Here is a 21,669-nt window from a genome sequence, read left to right as displayed (position 1 = left end):
AGGCCAAGACAGTCACCCTGTGACCATTCCTATCAGAGCTTAGTAAATAAAAAACCTTCAAAGTGAATTTCACATTTTAGGCCAAAATTGCACCATTTAGGAAAACCCTCCTGTCCTGCTGCGGCAATGCAGGGGTTAACCTCACAGCTGCTTGCATGTGCACTGTGGTGTGTGTGTATGTGTGTGAGGGGGGCGTGGCCCGAGTCCCCGCCCCTCTCCGAGCTGGGCGGGGGCTGTCCGCGCGCGGCGCTATTAGAAGAGGGCGGAGCTGCAGTGACGGTTAGAAGGCGTGGCCTGCGGTGTCTGACAAGCGGTCTCGCGAGCGTGCTGTGTCGGCTTCACTCCTCCTCCTTCTCCGCGCTCGGCGCTACAGGGTGAGCGGGACCTCCCAGCCCGGGCTGGCGGACACGGGGAGGGGGCTGAGGGTTACAGCGGGCCGCCGTCACTCAGCTTCTGCGGAGGGAGACCGAGAGAGGAGGTTTGGGCCACACGGGGGGCCGTAGCCCCGCATCTTACCCCCACGTAATATCCCTGGGGGGCCAGGGAGGGCGGAGTCCGGCCCCGGTGTGAGAGAGCCGAGGAGGCGGAAGAGGAGACTCGGTGAGACCAACGGGAGGCTTTCTGGGGGGTGACCGGACCATCACCTTCCTCTAACGGGGTAACCTTGTCACCCCCTCCCTACCCGGCTCTGAGGACTACACCTCCCATGATGCTCAGCCTGCAGCCTGAATGGCAGAGCATCTCGGGACATGTTGTTCCTCGCACGGCTGGAGGTGACCAGGCTGGCTGAAATGGGTTTCCCCACAGAGAGGGCTCCAGCTGCCGTGGGGGCTACAGCTCCCATCATGCTCTCCAGTGTTCTGGCCGGCAGAGCATTGTGGGAGTTGTAGTTTATGGATAAGCCCTCTTTACCTTCCCCCTGTCCGAGTGTGATGCTCAGCCTGTCTGCATGTGTGACTGTCCATCAGGGGATCCATCACGGCTGGGCTACCAGACACTGGTATGTGATGCTGGGGCTCTCTACATCTGGAAATACAGAGCTTCACATCATCAGGTGTCCAGGAGTTATCACAACTGGCAAAGCATAATGGGAGTTGTAGTTCTGAAACTGAGGCACTACCTTACCTCGGTCTTTAAGACCACTTTGCTAGTGTTAGACTAATCTAGATTTTTAAAACTCTATATTTTTGTCTTGTAGTATGTTTTTGTATTTTTCAGCCGCATTCTCTTCTCCCCCCACCCTTGTAGGGTTGAATCCTGGTTGTGCCTGTTAATTTCTGATGTCTTGCATGTTGGGTTGCAGGTCTATATTTTATAATGGAATGCAGTTGTCCTAACTGGTATTAAAACCAAAAGTCCCAACATTCTAAAGAGAACTGGGTGCTTTTGGTTGTTGGTCGCTAGTTCCACAACAAAGAGCCTCTTCACTCTAACTACACAAACCATAGTATTTATACTCCCTTTACTTTTAGCCACCACCATACAGGTAGGGATGCAAGGTTAAGTTTTGATCAGTTGAAGACAATATGGTTTCATATTGTCTTCAACTGATCGAAAATCAACCTTGTATCCCTACCTGTATGGTGGTGACTAAAAGGAAAGGGAGTATACATACTATGGTTTGTGTAGTTTGAGTGAAGAGGCTTTTTGTTTTTGTTTTTAAGTTTAAATTGGCTTCTATAACCAACATTTTTATTGCATTAATGGTCTCTTCTTGGTTGTTACTCTTAATCAAAACTATACAATGGAACTGATATAGTGGTTTGATTTCTAGTAATAAATTTTATAGTGTATATATTTTCAGCTGACTTGCTAGAATGTGCTTTTACCTGGACAATGGCTAGTGTCAAGTTATTTGCTGCAAGCAGTAATCTGCATTTGATCAGTCTATTGATGAAGCTGCCACAATACAAAACATAATCTTGTCTTAAAACGAAATAAAGCTAATGCGGAAACAATTCTTAAAGGAACACTATAGTCACCTAAATTACTTTAGCTAAATAAAGCAGTTTTAGTGTATAGATCATTCCCCTGCAGTCTCACTGCTCAATTCACTGCCATTTAGGAGTTAAATCACTTTGTTTCTGTATATGCAGCCCTAGCCACACCACCCCTGGCTATGATTGACAGCCTTTATGAAAAAAAAAACTGGTTTCACTTTCAAACAGATGTAATTTACCTTAAATAATTGTATCCCAATCTCTAAATTGAACTTTAATCACACACAGGAGGCTCTTGCAGGGTCTAGCAAGCTATTAACATAGCAGTGGATAAGAATCTTAATTAATCAGAACTTGCAATAAAGAGAGCCTAAATAGGGCTCTCTTTACAGGAAGTGTTTATGGAAGGCTGTGCAAGTCACATGCGGGGAGGTGTGACTAGGGTTCATAAACAAAGGGATTTAACTCCTAAATGGCAGAGGATTGAGCAGAGAGGCTGCAGGGGCATGCTCTATACACCAAAACTGCTTCATTAAGCTAAAGTTGTTCAGGTGACTATAGTGCCCCTTTAACATTTTGGGCAACGTGCTTGGCTACCATGTACAAGGGTGGTCAGTTATAGATTTATTTTCTATATGTAGACAGTTTTTAACTCACGGTTTGATTCTCTACTCCTTAACATGCTGATCATGGCTTGAGTGTAGACTTTAGTTTATGTACAAGAGTTGCAAAACTTAATTTCAGTGGCAGTTTTTTTTACAACAGAAGTGAATGTATTAAACAGGATTCATAACTTTTTTTTTATACACTGAAATGGTGAATAGGCATACGAAATGCCAATTTCTAAAAGCAATCTTAATGCTTCTATGTGTAACCCACTACTAGGTGCTCACTCTGTCTAGGCATGCTTGAGCCAGCACCAACTCCTATATCCAATTCAGTATATCTAAAACTTTTTAAATTTACTCTTGGTAATCACTCATATTGCGTCTGATTTGACATTTGCAATCTCAAATGTTGGTCGATAAGATAAAATTCATTTTGATCTACTACATAGTTAATAAGTCAATATAAAGGATGCTGATAGTGACAAACCACACTTTATTATGGCAGCAGATTATTTGTCTAGTAAATGTTTGCACTACTGCTTAAGCTGCAATTACTAGCACTTATTTACTTAGCCTTTGTTATAACTTTACAGGCTTGTCCACATATTCTGATTAGGGCATTGTTGTTGAAACATCTTACTTTACCTCCTTTCTTCCACTTCTAACATGCTGCAGCACACAGGATCACCCTGTGACTGCCAAGGACTGTCACTTTAATACATATAGACAATATGTGACTTGATCAAGACTGCTATGACCCACAGCTGAACTATTAACTGGCTTCGTATTCTGTGTAAACGTCATGTCTATTTAACCCTATCGTGCTGCTTTGGTTATCTCTGTAGCCTAATGCCTTGCATTGTGGGTGCTTTAAAAACTTGACATTTATTTTTAGTTTTTTTTTGTTCATCAGCTGCTTTGTAAGCTAGAAGCCTGGTATCACAACTCTGTAACTATATGAACAGCTGTTGTCTTGCACTTTTTATTTTATTTTAAAGGATCCTCCTATAGTTAACTTGGGAGCAAGAGATGAGGAGTTAAAATTGGTTAGTCTAGACCAGGGGTGTGCAACCTTTTAGCAGCACTGTGCGGAAATAGGATTGTGATGTCCCGTAGCGTGCCGGTCTTTTTTTACTTTTATTGAGGTGTGTATGTTGCCGTATTTTGCTTGTTATTTATACTGTAGTTGCTTTGTATATTGTATATGTTCATGAGTAGTTTGTGGTATCGTGTATAATACCTATGAATGGGGGCTGCTTGTAAAATTGTGTGTATGTTTGGGGTATTGCATTTGAGAGGCTGCATGTGGGGTTGTGTACATGTATGTGGATTGTCAGCAGTGTTGAGTTTGTGCGGATTGTGCTGTTGGATGTCTGTATTTGTATGAGGGACATTCTGCATTTCTGTGAATATCTACACCGTGTGGGTAGCTTTCCTGGGTTCCAGTGGGAACCAGGCTGGCCAGGTACATGTCAAGGACAGGAGCTGCAACAGCAGCTGTGGGCTGCTCTAATCCTGTGTGGATTCCCATCCACAAAGTGATCTGAGATCACTTCCTCTATGTGCTGCAATGCTTAAATTGAGGATTTCCCTTCACTACCTTTTTGTATTAGCAGATCTCTAAAGTTTCCCTGGCACTCTTGATAGGCCAGAGCATGTTTGGCACTAGCAGCCTTGAGTGCCGAGCAAAGACACCTCAAGTGCTGTGCATGGCACACGTGCCGTAGGTTGCCTACCCCTGGTCTAGACTGTAAGAGTGCAAGTTCAGTGTGTTAATTTTTACCTTTTATCTCAAGTGATCTGGGAAGACTTGATGTGTTTTTATTTATTATTTTTTTTTTCTATATCCTAAATATTTACTTGGAAAAGGCTCATGGAGCAGCAAATCACTAGTGTCTATTCTGGCAATCAACCAGTAGCATCATTCCCTTCAGGCTTTTTGTAGTAAATATTTCCTTTTCAGAGAAAATTACAGCATAGTGATAGTTCCACTGGCCACTCCTCAGATGGCTGCTAGAGGTGCTTCCTGGGGCCATGTTGCACAGTGAGCAGCACTGCCATTCAGTGTCTCCATCATCTGCCTGGAGACACTGAACTTTTCTTAGAGATGATTCAATGCATCTCTGAGGAAATGCTGATTGGCCAGGGCTGCCTGGTTTGCTGGCTCTTCTCCTGTTCTGCCTCCTTGACAAGCTTAGCCAATCCAATGCTTTCCTGTGCAAAATCATTGTGATTGGCATTTTAATTACACTTCTAATGACATCAGTTAAGCAGACAGATCAGGGGCAGAGCCAGCAGTAGCAGACTGGTGTAAAGGAATGATTTTACTACATTTGGTGGGGGCTAGATGGTGGTCTTAACATTATTGGGTCAGGAATACATGTTTGTGTTCCTTTAATGTAACTTCCCACTCTTCTTTCCTGCTACAGACACAAATGCTAATTCGTTGCTATGCTCTGCAGCCCATTGATGCATAGCTTTCAGTCTTCGTTTCTATTACCTCATATGCTTAAAACAAACACTAGTGTTGCTGTCTGTGACATCACTGCTGTTACTTCTTGGTGTGCTAGCCTAATTCTAATCCTAAAAATTATACCCAAGACATTCTGTCACTGGAACAGAACATGGTTTAATTTAATTTATTTATTTAATTTTTTTTTTTTAAGATAATGTCAAAATGTTGCAACAAGTTACAAACTCCTGAAGTTTCAATATTGTGCAAATTTCCATGAAGTGGCTCTGCCAGAATAGGTGATCTCCTCTACTGGCAGAAAGCCATACTTTACTGTGGGAATTTGGGTGTTTGTTTTACTTCTGGCTGCTGTTTGTTTCATTAGGTATCGTGACATGTAACTCAACATCTGGAGTGCCAGAGGTTGCTCACGCCATGCGCTAGGTGCACAGCAAGAGGCAGCCACAAGCCAGCAAAGTGATTACTTTCTCATTAGGTGGCGCACCTCTTACTTTATATATGATTTGTTTTCCCATATATGCATGTGCCATCAGTTTTCCACTTTCCTTCATGCTATGTGAACTTAACCTACCTTTTGAGCTCCGCAACAAATGACTGAGCATCATGGTAGTTGTGCACAGCAGCTCCTTGCCTGTATACAGCTCAACTAGTGCCACTTTCACACAGGGAAAGTAGAAAGACCTACAGCAGCAACTTTGTTTTACAATCTCTGTCCATTCTCATTCAGCTGTGATATCAGACAGTTGGTATTCTTGGAGGCTTGTTTTGTGGATTTGGTGTTTGTTTTAGGAATTGTAGCTGTGAGTTATGTGTAATAATGTTTGCTGTGATTATGGCTAGTGGCAGAGGGTTATGGCAGGACACTTCCTCTAATGCTCAACCAGCTGCTGGTGTGAATCAATGGAAACCTTTCCTTGACAACATAAATAAAGATAGTAATGACTGTACATAGCTTCGCAGTCTCCCTTGCCACTTACCACCAAAATGGAATCTTGGTCAAATTAAGATGCACTCTGCTTTGTACAGAAATCTGGATTAGAAGGCAGGCTTGTCAAGCCACATTGGGGTTTGCAGTTTTTTTTTCTTCTTTAAAGGAACACTATATAATTTTTAAACTTCAAAAATAAGGAGAATCAAAGCTGGGCTAACATTAAAATTCCCTTCATACGATCTCAAACACCTCACTGCAGCCCTATCCTACCTCACTGAAGCAATCTGCAATGACTTGTCTAATCGGATGCCTCTCATAGAGTACCATTGTGGTTACATGTCCAGCAAAGGCTGTTAATCTGCCAATCCAGAGCATCTCTGAAAAGAATTGTCATTATTCAGTAACATGCTGAGCATGATGCCAATTGTAAAGTCCCTTTAATAATCAAAAATATGAAGGAAGTGGCTCTGGTTGAACAACGTTGACTTGTATGTGGCCAAATTAACTCTGCAGTTAAATGCCCATTTCTTTCTCGGGAAAACTACATTATGTTGTAGTGCTTTTGATGCTTAATGTTGCTGTAAGCAAACTTTTTTTTTTTGTCTGAAAACCCATAGGGTGAAATTAAACCTAAAGTTCTGTCCCTTTAACACAATCCTGATTAAAGGTCAACTGTGTTAAATAGAAATAGTTGTTCAAATATTCAAATTCTTATGTAATCAAAGGCATGTTACAAAATCTTCCAGAGAGACAAAATGTACAATGTATGACACGTCTTTGCTAACTTAAAGTTCAAGAGACAAATGGTTATGAATAAAAAGCAACCTATAATTTGTGCAATCTGTGAAAATGATACCATTATTTAAATACAATTTCAGTAAAATACTGACCAAGCTGGTTAGACTGGTATAATATATCCCTCCCTGCCTAAAGGAAGACTGTACAGTAAATACAAGCACAAGACTGTGTGCCATTTCAAATATTTCAGCGGCCATTGTATTGCTTTTGTCACAAGGTATGATTGTGTTAACGTTTTGGCTTTGCTTGTGTTTTTGTAGTGGTGCCGTAGTTTCTATATTTTTCTTTTCTGTTCTTCCATAGACACGCTCTATGTAGAATACAAAGGACAAACACTTGAGCCCTAAATGGCTTTCATACATTCGTCTGTATGGATGATTTACACTGAACATTAACCTGCTTCTGATGCCCTGGCTAATGTGTAACTTTTTTCTTTTCCCAAACCAGGAAAGTTCACAGAACATACTATCCCTTGGAGTGTTACCAAAGAGGTCTGGCTAACTGAATGAGCTTCTCTTTGGATCTATAACTGACACTGCCATAGATCATGGGTCAGAAAGTCACAGGAGGTATAAAGACAGTGGACATGAGGGACCCTGCATACAGGCCACTGAAACAAGATCTTCAAGGACTTGACTACTGTAAGCCTTCCCGACTAGACATGTTGTTGGATATGCCTCCAGTGTCTTACGAAGTACAACTTCAGCACTCTTGGAATAACAATGATCGATCACTAAATGTCTTTGTCAAAGAGGACGACAAACTTGTTTTTCACCGGCATCCGGTGGCACAAAGTACAGATGCAATTCGTGGAAAAATGGGCTACACAAGAGGCTTGCATGTATGGGAAATTACGTGGGTTATGCGGCAGAGGGGGACACACGCTGTTGTTGGTGTTGCTACAGGAGATGCCCCTCTACATTCCGTGGGCTACACTACACTTATAGGTAGTAACTGTAAATCATGGGGATGGGATTTGGGACGGAACAAATTATATCACGATGGTAAAAATCAGCCAAGTAGAACATATCCTGCCTTTTTGGAGTCTGACGAAACTTTTATAGTTCCGGACTCTTTCCTGGTAGTTCTAGATATGGATGATGGAACTCTTGGCTTTATTGTTGATGGACAGTTCATGGGTACTGCCTTTCGAGGACTAAAGGGAAAAAAACTCTATCCTGTTGTGAGTGCTGTTTGGGGTCACTGTGAAATCCGAATGCGTTACCTAAATGGGCTTGATCGTAAGTATAGTCTGGATTCAATAACTTGCTTTATCTGGTGTAAAATATTTCAGTGGGTTACATGTTTAACCATCAGATAAGAATGGAGGCTATATTCATGTGAGTTGTAATATTTCCTTCTTGCAAAAAGCAAAGCTGTAACTTGAACGATCTTAATGTTGCTCAATGTAAATTTTTTTTTTTTTTAAGACTCTAGAAAATCTGCATGCATAAATATAGAAAGCTTGGTAACATTTAAAACAAAGTATCATTGGCCTTGACAATTCATTGTGAACCACTCGCCTAGATCCCATACGGGCCAAGATTTATGCTTTCCCAGTCACTTTCTGATGGAGTATATAACTTCTTAACCTAATCTCTGAATATCTGCAAAATGATGTAAGATATTCGGCAAAAAGAGCTGGGGTGTAAAATACCCAAGGCTACAACTTTGCCATTTGGATTTTTGTCTTCCCTTTCATTTTCTTGCACTATTCAGAGTTTAGTGAGTAATCCTGACTTTCAGAACTTGATCCTTGCTTGAAGAATTTGGTGGAAACCACCAGTTGAGGCTCTCGGCCAATGTGTAATGTCTTGGTAATTCAAAGGGAATCTCAAAGTTTATGCCAATGTAACTAAAGTGAAGGCATAAAGCTGGCTTGGAGAATTTTCACACTTAAAAGGATACTATAGTCACCAGAAACACTACAGCTTAAAGGACCACTATCGTGCCAGGAAAACATACTAGTTTTCCTGGCTCTATAGGGTCTCTAGCTGCCCCCTTCCTGCCAGGCTCTAGGGGGTGGAAGGGGTTAAATTTACCTTTCTCCAGCGCCGGGCGGGGGACTCTCCTCCTCCTTTCCTCCTCGTCATCAGCTGAATGCGCATGCACAGCACGAGCCGCTTTCCTATGGACGCTGGCGTCTTCTCACTCTGAAAATCAGTGGGAAGCGCCTCTAGCAGCTGTCACAGCCACTAGAGGCTGGATTAGCCCTATTATCAACATAGCAGTTTCTCTGAAACTGCCATGTTTATAGAAGAAAGGGTTAATCCTTGCTGGACCTGGCACCTAGACCACTTCATTAAGCTGAAGTGGTCTGGGTGCCTATAGTGGTCCTTTAATGTGGTTCTGGTCTCCAGCCTGTCCTTACAGGCTTTTCATAGAAAATGCAGTGTTTACATTGTTGCCTAGGAACACCTAGTGGCAGTCAGATGCTGATTGGTGTTGCACATTTACAATAATATACCAGTGCTTTTCTGTTGGACTTGGATAAAGATTGATTTCTGCCTTGGAGGCAGACCAGCAGCAAGACCAGAGCAGTGATGAAGGAAAGGTAGTGTTTACATTACAGCCTAGGGATACCTCCACTGGCTACTAGAGGTGCATCATTAACATTCAGTGTCTCCACCCTCTGCATAGAGAGAGTGAACATTCCTCCTAGATGCATTGATTCAATGTATATCTGAGAAGATGCTGATTGGCCAGGGTTGAGTTTGACTTGTGCTGGATCTGCCTCTTTGACAGTCTTGGCCAATCCAACTGCGATTTGACTCAGATCAACACTTCTGGTGTCAGCCAAGCAGGGAGATCAGGGTAGAGCAGGCTGGAATAAAAGTAAGATTTTACTATATTTAGGGGGCTAAATTGTCTTTTTAACACTATAGGGCCAGGAATTCATGTTTGTGTTGCTGATCCTATAATGTTCCTCTAAGGGAAAACTCTAGGCCCCCAGACCACTCTAGCTAAAGTGGTCTGGGTGCAAACTTCCATCACCCTTAACCCTGAGCATGTAATTATTGCCGTTTTTATAAACTGCAATAATTACCTGTGCAACGGACTCTCCATACTCCGACAGAGTACCTTCCGTTGATTGACACTTGAAAGCTTGTGCCGAGGACCACAAGCACTGCACCGAACACCGCAGACTCCACAACCGCCGTAGCTTAACTGGAGTCTCGCCGTCTTCCGTCCACCCTGGATTAGCTTCTGTCCTCCAGGACCGTGTGGGGAAAGCTCTCTCCTCCAGGAGAGCGTATCAGGAACAAGCTCTTAAAAGAGCTAAGTGATTAAAGCTCAGGGGAGTATGCAGAGCATAGCAATCCCCAGTGTGAGTATAGCTGTCCCCTTCAATCACAAGACAAGACTACGTGTTGAGGGTAAAGAACTGTTTAGCACTAAAGGGCTTTCTTTTATGGCGGTCTTACACATACAGGACCGCCCACAGGGTTTTGCAGAACGACCAATAAACACTTAGTATACAGTACAAACACTCCCGTCAATTACACACAAACCCTCCCCTCTGCCTGTGATATAATTACTGGACACAATGGGTAAAGTAATTATCGCAGGCAGGAAAAATATACTTTACACATACCCTGTCACTTTAAAAATATTCAATCTTCATAAAAATTACATTCGCACACTTTAATTACAAACCTATCCAAAATCCAGCCAATTCCATCCAGGGGTAAAAGTTAGACGGAAGTCCTTTGACCGACCGCAAGCACATTTTCCTGCCCAAAACAGTTCCATAGATTTGGGCTGTGCGGTCGGTCTATTTTACACAGAAAAATGACCCCCCCCAAATAAAGTCCCATTCGAATGCACAAATGGGGCCATTCGTGCATTTAGCTTGGTATAGCAGTGAGTTCAAACTGCTGAACGGGACTTAGTCTCTGTAGCTGAAAACGAAATGTAGAAAGTAAGGGTCTGCGCTGTTCGTTGAAATGTGTAGCTGATTTCAGTTCCATGGACTTGGCTACACATACAGCTGACCTCGTTCGAATGAAAAGAGATGGCTGCCGCCACATGTTCGTTTGTCGAATGGCGGCTACTTAGGCTGCATCTGCTAAAATAGTCTTTAACAGGCAGGATCTTCGTGGGGGCATTGTTCACCAAAGTCACAATGTGCCCAGACAGTTATTAAAGGGCCATACACAGTCCATTAAAAGTCCATAAGCCCAAATGCCAGCTTCAAAGGGTACAATCTCCTAGGGGCCATAGTCGCAGGGGAGGGGGCAGGCAAGCAGGCCTCTCCAGGACAAAGTGGCGAAGAGCACTTCCTCACAACCTGCTATGGTTAACTGGTCCTCTAGTGGCTGTTTACCAGACAGGGATTTCTGGGTGGATAGGCAACTTGGTCACCTAAACAGCGCTTTCGTCTTCACACTATGCATGAGGACTTCCAGGATCCCCATAGGAAAGCATTGGACAATGCTTTCCTATGGGTTAAGCCTAATGAGTGCAGCCATTGCCACACATGCACATTAGGCCTCCCCAGCTGGTTGTTGGTGTGGGAGTAACTGAGCCAGCACTGGGCCCACTATAGTTTCCCTTTAGGTAAATATGCTAGTGATTATCAATTGTGAATTTCCACATTCCTTCGTTATCAGGAACAGGACCTCTATACTGAAGCGCTGTGCTACTCTGTTAAAGGGACACTCCAGGAACTCAGACCACTTCTGCCCATTGGAGTGGTCTGGGTGCCAACTCCCACTACTCTTGACCCTGCAACTGTAATTATTGCAGTTTTTTTATAAACTGCAATAATTACATTGCAGGGTTAACTCTACCTCTAGTGGCTGTCTACCAGACAGCCACTAGAGGGCACTTCCTGATTCATAGCAAAGATTTTCTTTGCTAAAGCGTCGCTGGACGTCCTCACACTGTGAGGACCTCCAGCGTCGCTCAATTCCCCATAGGAAAGTATTGAAAATCTTTTTCGATGCTTTCCTATGGGGAGACATAATGCGTGTGTGCGCATTGGGTTTCCTCAGCCGGCGGGATCAGTCTCGCCCACCAGCTGATGTGATTACTGGGAGGAGCGACGCCGACCTAAAACCATCAGCGGGGTCTCAGGTAAGTGACCTGAAGGGGTTTTCACCCCTTCAGCTAGCTGGGGTGGGAGGGAGAGGGTTGTTTGCCTGGCACTAGAGTTTTCCTTTAAATACAAACTACAGTAAGTAGGACACTGCTTCCCAGACAAAACAAAAAAATCATACTCCCTAAAACATTGAGAGTGAAAGCTCTGATATTCACTCAAGCCTCTTTCTTTCAAGTATCTCCAAAGAATCCTTTTCATTTGAGGCAACTGGCATCCCTTGTCTCAATATGGTAAACAGGGGTGAGAGGAAGACAAGGGGCTGCAACATGGTATGGCTAACTTGGAAATAAAGGCTTAAGTCTAAAAATGCACTCCTTTACATCAGTCAGAGGATATTGCTAGCTTATGACTTTTCAGTTTTAAATGAAACTATCTGAGGCCTCCTTGAGTACCAATTGCTTGACCGGTCAAGTCGGAGTCAGCGTTTCCATTCTTCAAATGCAGTTATTAACTAGTCCGTATCAACAAGAGTGACTGCTAATGTAAATGTTAGCGTTCACTTTAAAGTGTTACTGTGTTGTGGTCTACTTTCTCTGCAAAATAATTTGTTTTGCATATTGAGAAAAGGGATGCCAGTTGCGTGTGTTTTTTTTTTGTTTTTTGTTTTACCAGAGGACACTCTAGAGCAGGGCTGCCCAACAGGTAGATCCCTGGGAGTTGTAGTTCTACAACATCTGGGGATCTACCTGTCGGTAGTCCTGCTCTAGAGCTACTAGCCAGAGACAAGTGTGAATATTAGAACTTTCCTCTTTCTATTGTGGCATGGAGGCTTTTGTTTAGAGTGCAGTCCTATTCCTATATTATGTTTTGGCTATTGTCTGTGGATAGCTTTAGTTATGACCTCCCATTGATGCTGCCAGAGGTGGTTACACCTGTCAGCAGAGGGACTAAACTCCAGATCTACTGAAGTTCCAACACTTCAAATCCATGAAGTGCTTGGAGTAACACTTTAAAGGTACACTATAGTCACCAAAAAGATAGCTTTGTTCTGGTGTCTGCAGCACTACTAACCCCTTTAGTGGCAGTCACTCAGTTGGCCACTAAAGGTGCTTCCTGTTTCAGTGATGCACAGCTTCTCAAAGCTCTGCACCGAACATCTCATAGATGCATTGATTTAAATTTTTTTTTTTTTTTTTTTTTTTTTTTTTTTAAAATGGGAACAATAAGTGAGTCTTTACTACTAGTGTCAGGAATACGTGTGTATTCCTGAAACTGTGGTGTTACAAAAAGTCTCTAAAATAGCCCTCACAAGTGTACCCTGGCTCAAAACAAATGTTCTAGAACAGGGGTAGGCAACCTACGGCACTAGTGCCATGCACGGCACTAAAGGTGTTTTTGCACGGCACTCAAGGCTGCTAGAGCCAAACAGGCTCTGGCCTATCAGGAGTCCCAGTAAAACTTCAGATATCTGCGAATATAAAAAGGGGGTGAAGGACAATCCTCCATTTATGCATTGCAGGACGTAGAGTAAGTGATCTCAGATCATTTCCTCCCAGCACTTGTGAATGGGATCTCACACTGTAGTAGAGCAGCCGACAGCTGCTGTTGCAGCTCCTGTCCTTGACCTGTGCCTGGTCCCCACTGGAACCCTGGGAAGCAACCCACACTGCTAGATATACACAGAAATGCAGAATAACCCTCCCCTCACACAAATAATACAAACAACCTACAACAAAAAATTCATACACACAATCCGCACAAACGTAACCCGCTAACAATCCACATGCATGTGAGAGGCTGCATGTTGGGTTGCGTGCATGTAATACCCTAAACAACCCCACACATACACACAATGTGACATATCCATCCCCACACACAATTCCACGAGCAGCCCCATACACAGCCCACATTCATGGGTATCATATACAATACCACAAACTACTAATGAACATATACAATATAATAGCTCATATACGCACAAATACAACGATACAAAGCAATTACAGTAAAAATAACACGCAGCATAGACACCTCAATTTAAAAAAAATAGGACCGGCACGCTACGGGACATCACAATCTTATATCGGCACAGTGCTGCTAAAAGGTTGCCTACTCCTGTTCTAGAACCAGGAAGACAACTTGCGCTCTTTCACTATAAAGGTGTGCCCAAGGCAATGCAATACTTGGCTCGCACTAACTCTCAAATCCGCCATGCTGTAACCCACCTCATCCTGTACCTTTGTTCGTAATCTGCAGTTCCTATATACATCTGCTGTTCACCTATCTGACAATGAATGTGGGGGGGGGGGGGGAACTGCATTCTAACCCTGACACTTGGTAATGGAGGAGCGATCTCTGCAGATCCCAGTACACCATTTCTTGACTTACTGTGCTGTAACTTGTGCACAAATCCTTATCAGCTGCACTGAACAAATCAAATGCCTGTCAATCTGGGAAAGGGTCAATCCCAGCAAATTGGTGCATAGATTGACAGGCATTTGATTTATTCATTCAGTGCAGCTGAAAAGGATTTGTGCAAAAGTCTAAAATTCCATCCTGTGCTCGGAGAGTGTAATAGATGTCCCTGTGCGCGACGCGGATGTTCAAGAAAATCCTTAACTGGGTCTGTTTTACTCTTGCTGGATAAGTCCAGGTGATGGGCGCTTCCCTGAAGATCACTGCTTCTGCAGTTGCTGGTGCAGCTGTTGCTCGTGAACTCTTGCCATCCAGTTTTAGGAGTTGATTCAAAAGTCTTGAGGGCATGGGTCCAATGCACATTTTCCTCTTGCACCAGAACATGAGAATGGCATCCTACAAAGATTGAAATCTTTGCTCACAAATTATTGAAATTGTTGACTTTATTCTAAATAACCTGCATTGCATGTGAAATGTATTTGTTATACCAAGGTAGCAGGTGGTAATATGTAAAGATTCATATTGTAATAGGTCAGGCCTCAACAAATCCAAGGTCACCATTGTGATTAGAAATGTCACACTGGCACCTGGGATGTCAGCCCTTTAAGGAGGCCACCCAGTTTTGCATTGGAGCCGCCCACCCGACGTGGGAGCATGGAGGCAGCCAGCTGCCGTAGGGAACTTTGAAGCTGGCTGCTTTGGGGAGCTGTAATCTACCTGCAGCGTCTCTCTGCTCCCTCGTGCACGGTTAAGTGATGCCGGAATATGACATCACTACAGAGCACAAGGGAGCCGAGAAAAGCTGCAGACAGAAAGGGAGTAGCCCCACTGGACCCCAGGAAAAGATCAATTCGCTGTCCCAAAGGTACAGGGGCTGGGTGGATTTCAATTAAAATAAAGTCGGTGTGTCTTAGGTACCAGCCCTTCTCCAATCGCATGAGGTGTTTTTACTCCCCTTTTATTCCCACACCGTACCAGATTTGCTATGGCTGTTCCTGCCTCCATAGCTAAGATCGTAAATCTTTATGATCTTGGCTAAGTCCCACAGGAAAGCATTGGGAGGATACTGCACATGCGCAGCAAAATACAGCACTGTGCCCATCAGAATCTCTCATCATAGAGATGCGTTTAATCAATGCATCACTATGGTGAACATTCAGCACATCCATGCAGAGCGTGGAAATGCTGAAAGTAGGTGCTGCACATTGTGCAGCATGGACAAAGGACTCTTGCATTTTTTTTTTGTTGAAAATTAAACTAGCTTAATGAAAAACAAAACCAAACTTTGTTAGCTGGCTCCTAGATTCCAAACAAATTTGTCAAGCCCTATTTATAGGTAGAAATTGTAGTTTTCTCCGTGTACATATCAGTGGCCAAGAAGAAACTATGAACTTCCCTTAGAAAGGAAATTTTACGCACTAAAACCTAAAGGGACACTAGTCACCCGAACTACAGAAAATTCAGTGTTTACATTACAACCTAGGGCCCACTGGCCACTCCTCAGGTGGCTTTTAAAAGGTGCTTTGAGGCAGTGCTGTAGTGTGCCACACTGCCATTCAGTGTCTCCACCCTCTGTATGGAGAAACAGAACTTGGAGATGCATTGAATCAATGCATCTCTATGAAGAGATGCTGTTTGTCAAGGAGGCATATCAGGGGGGTAGAGCCAGCACAAGTCAGTCTCAGCCAGTACTATGGGAAAGCATTGTGATTGGCTGGCTCAATCGCTTCTGATGTCAGCCTGGCAGATCAGAGGCAGCAGAAGACTTTTTTTTTTATTTATTTATTTTTTATTTTTTCTATATTTAGGGGAAGGCAATACAGTAGTTTTTAATACTAGGGTGAGGAATAAATGTCCCTACTGTCCGGCAGGCATGTCCAAAAGAAAATAGACACACAGAGGGAACTGATATCTGGATAAAATATACAAAAGAAATCTAGTGTGATACTGTTCTAACATACCAATCTGCGGAAATTGAAATGCACTCACAGGATCTTGTATAATTCAGGCATATAAGGTGCCTCCCCTGATGGCGTAGGGGGCTTGGGAAATTTCTCCTGGATACTTTCCACTCAAATACAGAATACAGGTTGAAAAAGGAGCAGCTTTTAATAATTCAATAAAGGCGAATAAAATGGCCGGTTCTACGCGTTTTGTCCCCTCAGAGTATGGGACTTCCTCAGGGACTACAAAGTACAATAACATCAATACAATACAGCAAAAAACAGCCTAGCAACCCCCCCACCTGCAAGTCCTTAGTATAGGGCTAGTCCCTTAGTCCAACTTGATCATATGGGCATCTTCTTTCTTCCTCATTGGTTCAATGTGAATGGATATCATCTGTTTGTAGTCATCTATTTACTCGTCCATTTCCACAGCTGATGTCCATAACTTCTGTGGTATCCCGGTATTCTACGTGCTATTGCGCTTCCGTGTGTTCCACAGACCGGAAGTACAGTGCGTTCCAATGCCCCTTGCAAAACTGGAAGTCGCATGCGTTCCATCTGCATTTCTTGTGTTCCACTTTTAATCTGTAATTGCCTAGCCACAGTTATATACATAAATAATCCCACTATACAATACTATATAAAAACTTAAAAGGTGCCACCACCCTTTGAGTGATTAACTTATTCTATTCAATAATGATAAGAAATAAACCTATTTTATTCTGAAAATATTTTAGATAATTCCTTTTTATTTTAAAGTGTTAATATCACATTTTATATTAATGTTCTCCCATATCTTATCTAGTGAATTTAAACTAATTAGCTATTTTTTATTTCACTTATTATAATTGCATATTTAATTTGTGTACAATTTACCCTGGTTAATAAAAATGATTATTTTGCATTGAGTTAACTCACAATGTAAATGATCAAGGGTGGAAATCTAAATTACTGAACAAAAATAATAGTGAATGCAAATTAATAACCCAACAAACTGTAAACCTATTTGTAAATAAAATCACAGGAAACCTACTAGATCCACCTCCACATTTAGCCCATTGGGCTCCAATGTCTGCAGCCAATGGATCCAGTACGTCTCCAGTTGTGATAACTTCTTAACTCTGTCCCCTCCCCCCCCCCCCCCCCCCCTCTCCAATTCATTAAATACCTATGCATTTAAAACTAGCTAAAGAAAACAATGGACATCGATTACAATGAACCAGAATCAAATCGGTAGTTAGACCCTTCTTGATATGTTCCATCAATTGGATTTTTAGGAACCTTTTTAGTCCTACCAACATACTGTTTGCCGCATGGACACTGCATTAAATAAACCACATAGTCTGTGCGGCAGGTCTCCAGACATGTCAAAACTAAAGCTCCTGTGATGCTTTTGCCCTTTAGCATTCTAAAGTTATGTAATGCATCATGGAAGTTGTAGTTCTACATCTAGGATACATTTTTGGGAACATCTGAACTAGATGAACTTTCTATTGAAGACTGGGGGAAGTGTAGTCTTTACACTGGCTATTTAAGTTTCTCTACATAGAAGTACTGTAACTGAGAACTATTTGCCAGTTCTATGGAGAAGTATTTAATTGGCTGCTCTAAAATGTTCAACTCTGAAGTGGCAAGACAAGGACACTGATTTTAAAAGGTGAGTAACTTTTTGTGTTCTACAGTGGACATTGAATATAAAGCGCCTGGACCGCTATAATACAACACAAATCCATTTTAAACTCAATACAAAGTCCAAACTTTAAGAGTCTAGATTTTGGAAGCGGCATTGATATCATGGAGGCTTTAAAGGACACTAATCACCCAGACCAGTTTCTTATTGAAGTGGTCTTGGTGCAGTGTCCCAATCCCACTTAGTCCTGCAATGTAAATCATCGCAGCTCTAGAAAAACTGCTAGAATTGCATTACAGCCTTTAGTAGCTGTCAGACGGCCACTAGAAGTGCTTCCTGGTTGCAAACTGACTTTTGGTCGCCTAACACTGGACATCCTTGCGTGCTGCATGAGGACATAGTGTTGGTAAAATCCCCATAGGAAAGCATTGAAGCAATGTTTTCCATTGGAGGGTCAAATGCACTTGATGCATAGGCATTAGCCCCATCAGATAACATCTGAGGGGGAGTGCCGTCCCAGCAAAGAGCATGGGTGCTGGAATCGGGTAAGTGACTACAGGTGTTTAACTCTTTAGCCTCCTGGGTGGTGGACCAGTGGGCTGTCTAGTGTTAGATATTCTGTTAGAAAAACAAATTGTATTCCTAAGACCACTTGTGGTACTGTGCCCCTTCCCTCAACTCTAGTGAGTGAATACACTAGATTTCTATTTATCTGAACTTTAACATTTTTGTTTCTTGATATCTTGCCTATGCACCTATAGGCTCACGTTCTGTCCTGAAGACACTTGGACACTTGCATTGTGAAGGGACATTTTGGGCCCCATTAGGAAATGTACTGTTTGGTTGAGGGGGTGTTTATCGTTTTTATGATCTATATGATGCCTTCTCAAGACTAAATCCACCCGAATTGGTTTATTCACTTAACATAGTAGGGAAATTAAGAAAACAAACTTTGAAAATTCTAGCTTGAGAGCTTTAGTGGGACCAAGTTAATGAACTTCTACATTTCCTGGGCAGTACCCCGGTCTTGGTATGCTTTTTAAACTGGGAGGTGTATTGCCACTAGCTTTACAACTTTTACATGCCCAAATCACTGTCAAGATTATGGGATTTGAAGGCAATCTCAAAGTTTTCCTAATGGCAGAATTGTAAAATTTGGCCGTTAAACTGTACTTTGGGCCAATGGCTATTAACTGTTTACTGTCTTGTATACATTGTGAAGCATGCATTCACTAGATAAGGGATCACTTATCTATGAATGTGCTGGCTAGTACATAATTTGCATACTGTATAAAATGCTTAATCTAAGCACTGCAACTACTCTGCATTAAAAAGGAAAAACTAAGCCACCAAGAAATTAAAGTTCTGTAGGTTTTTTTCTCTCTCCTTAGTCCACTGCTCTTCCAGTGGCAAGTCATCCTAAAGTATGGCTATGAACTTGTGATGTCAATCACAAAGCCATTGACATCAAAAGATTTTAGTCCATTGTGAATATTAAAACCTCCTTCAGAATTTAATGGTGTTGCAACTCCATTATTCCCGGTCAGAGGGCTGTGGAAATTGTCCTTGGTAATGTGCACTCAAATGCACTGTGCAGGTTGCTAGTTCTCCTAGCCTTATAATGGACTCATTCATTCTCAACTGGTTCATGGATTGCAGGATAAAACTTACCAAGAAAGGTTAAAGGATCTTAAAATGTATAGCTTGGAGGAAAGACGAGACAGGGGGGATATGATAGAAACATTTAAATACATAAAGGGAATCAACACAGTAAAGGAGGAGACCATATTTAAAAGAAACTACCAAAACAAGAGGACATAGTCTTAAATTAGAGGGACAAAGGTTTAAAAATAATATCCGGAAGTATTACTTTACTGAGAGGGTAGTGGATGCATGCAAGCCTTCCAGCTGAAGTGGTAGAGGTTAAAACAGTGAAGGAGTTTAAGCATTCGTGGGATAGGCATAAGGCTATCCTAACTATAAGATAAGGTCAGGGACTAATGAAAGCATTTCGAAAACTGGGCAGACTAGATGGGCCGAATGGTTCTTATCTGCCGTCACATTCTATGTTTCTATTCTGTGTAACTGTAACCACAGGTTGGTGATGAGCATCTCAATACCTGCTGGATAGTTCTTACGGGATAAGATCAGCCCCCTTAAATGCTCTGGTCAGAAGCTATGCATTCTGGTGTAGAAGAGTATCCTTGTAACTGCAGACAGACCCACTAAATGTGGTGGTTGTTTTTTTGTAGCTTCAGTATGCTTTTTTTTTTTTTAAAGAGAATATAATTGTATTTTTCTTTTAATCCTATGGATTAAGTCTAACAGGCTTTTTTCTTGTATAAAAAAATTAGACCTGCCTTTGTTCCCCTAGTTGTTACAATGAAGTATTGTACATGGACAATTGCAAGTGTTAAAAACTGCAGAAATAACCTGTAAGTATTATAAGTTATGTAACAATGTTTTTTTATTTTTTTTATTTCTTAAGCTGAGCCTTTGCCGTTGATGGATTTGTGTCGACGATCTGTTCGTGTTGCATTGGGAAAAGAGAGACTGAACGAAATTCAAGCGCTTCCATTACCAGCATCTCTTAAAGGCTACCTGCTCTATCACTGACACGTGTGGTATACTCCTGATTCTTGCAGACTTATGAACTAGTCCACTTAAATCCCTGTGCTATGCACCTCAAAGCTCAAGTTTGTTTGCCCCATGTTGCTCCTTGGTTGCTCCTTGGCACCGTGGTGCCATCTTCTTACTTGCATGCTTCCAACTTCAAAATACCTCCAAGTGGGCTCTACTTAACACATGGGTTCCTGCGGATGTTGGACTCTTTGTGCAGGCGATCGGGAACATTGCATGTGACTTGTCCAAGTGGGGTCACCACTGGTAACTTCTGTTTATAATTGTAACTTCAAGTTGTGTCCTTATCAGGGATACACCCCAAAACTTAATTTGTCAACTATTTTTAAATGTCTTTCCATCTTAACACTTTTTTAAGTGGGCTCTTTGCAGGTTTTAGCATTTGGTTGACTGTGTTGAAATGTAAATAATCCTTGCTTGTTGGGCACTGAAGGATTTACATGCAAGATCAATGGATAACAATACCAAATGAACTTATATTAAGTGAGGTAGTTGCATGTTTGAAGGCATGAGTTTGTTTTAAAAGGCATGTCATCAGTTTGGCAGAACCTAAACACTAAGCCATTACAGGTCAATATCATTTAAATTACAAAATGGGTTTTAAAGGCTCGGATGGACCCCCAGCATTCGGGCACAGTTGAGTAGAAGCAAAGTTCCTGCCTTTCTGTTTTGTGGCTTTATGATTCAGCCCTGTCTCCTTTAGTCATCTTTCTGCCTGATGGGCAAATGGTGCATTAGGACTGTAACAGTCCCTATCCAACATCATTGTCTTATGACTCTGGAAACTTTAAGTGCAATATAAATGCTTGCATGATCTGAGAGCCTCTAATCTTAACTTCATTCAGTTCATGTAAAAGTGGACTGTAGCCTTTGCGTTGCAAAAAACTGATCTCCAGTAAATGACAATAGCAGGTAAATAGTGCCCTTTTTTTAAAGACTGCCAATCATTCGCTAGGATGCAGATTCCTGACAACTGGTGCATGGTATAGTGATCAGTTATCAAGACATGCATCTTGGCATGAGCTTAAAAAAAAACAAAAAAAAAAACTATGTCTACTCACTAAACAGTGAGTTGTGGTAAATGAAGACCCAAATGGCAAATGATATGCCACAATCTAACATGGAAGGATTGTACAATTTGGCTTTTCCTACCCTATAGTTTATCCTACATTATCACTCTATCACTCAGTTTTGAATTCTGTTTAGTGAACATACCCACTATACTGCATTGCCTCCTAATATTA

The 21,669-nt window shown here is 42.1% G+C and overlaps 1 protein-coding gene across 3 annotated transcripts; it reads left to right on the top strand.

Annotated features, from left to right (window-relative positions):
* Positions 1-286: 286 nt before the first annotated feature.
* On the top strand, positions 287-21,360 carry SPSB1 (splA/ryanodine receptor domain and SOCS box containing 1). Of its 3 annotated transcripts, none has more exons than XM_063435856.1 (3): positions 287-374; positions 7,198-7,991; positions 20,274-21,360. In XM_063435856.1, exons 2-3 carry the CDS (start codon positions 7,298-7,300, stop codon positions 20,399-20,401), a joined length of 822 nt encoding a protein of 273 aa, XP_063291926.1. In that variant the 5' UTR covers positions 287-374; positions 7,198-7,297; the 3' UTR covers positions 20,402-21,360. The 3 variants fall into 3 exon arrangements, with proteins under 3 accessions (XP_063291926.1, XP_063291925.1, XP_063291927.1); XM_063435855.1 differs by having other exon boundaries at positions 298-600; XM_063435857.1 differs by lacking the exon at positions 287-374 and adding an exon at positions 688-1,000.
* The last annotated feature ends 309 nt before the right edge of the window (positions 21,361-21,669 follow it).

Source organism: Pelobates fuscus, chromosome 11 (genome assembly GCF_036172605.1).
Source record: "Pelobates fuscus isolate aPelFus1 chromosome 11, aPelFus1.pri, whole genome shotgun sequence".
In the NCBI taxonomy this organism is placed as follows: domain Eukaryota; kingdom Metazoa; phylum Chordata; class Amphibia; order Anura; family Pelobatidae; genus Pelobates; species Pelobates fuscus.
This window is presented reverse-complemented; position numbering and strand designations above follow the sequence as displayed.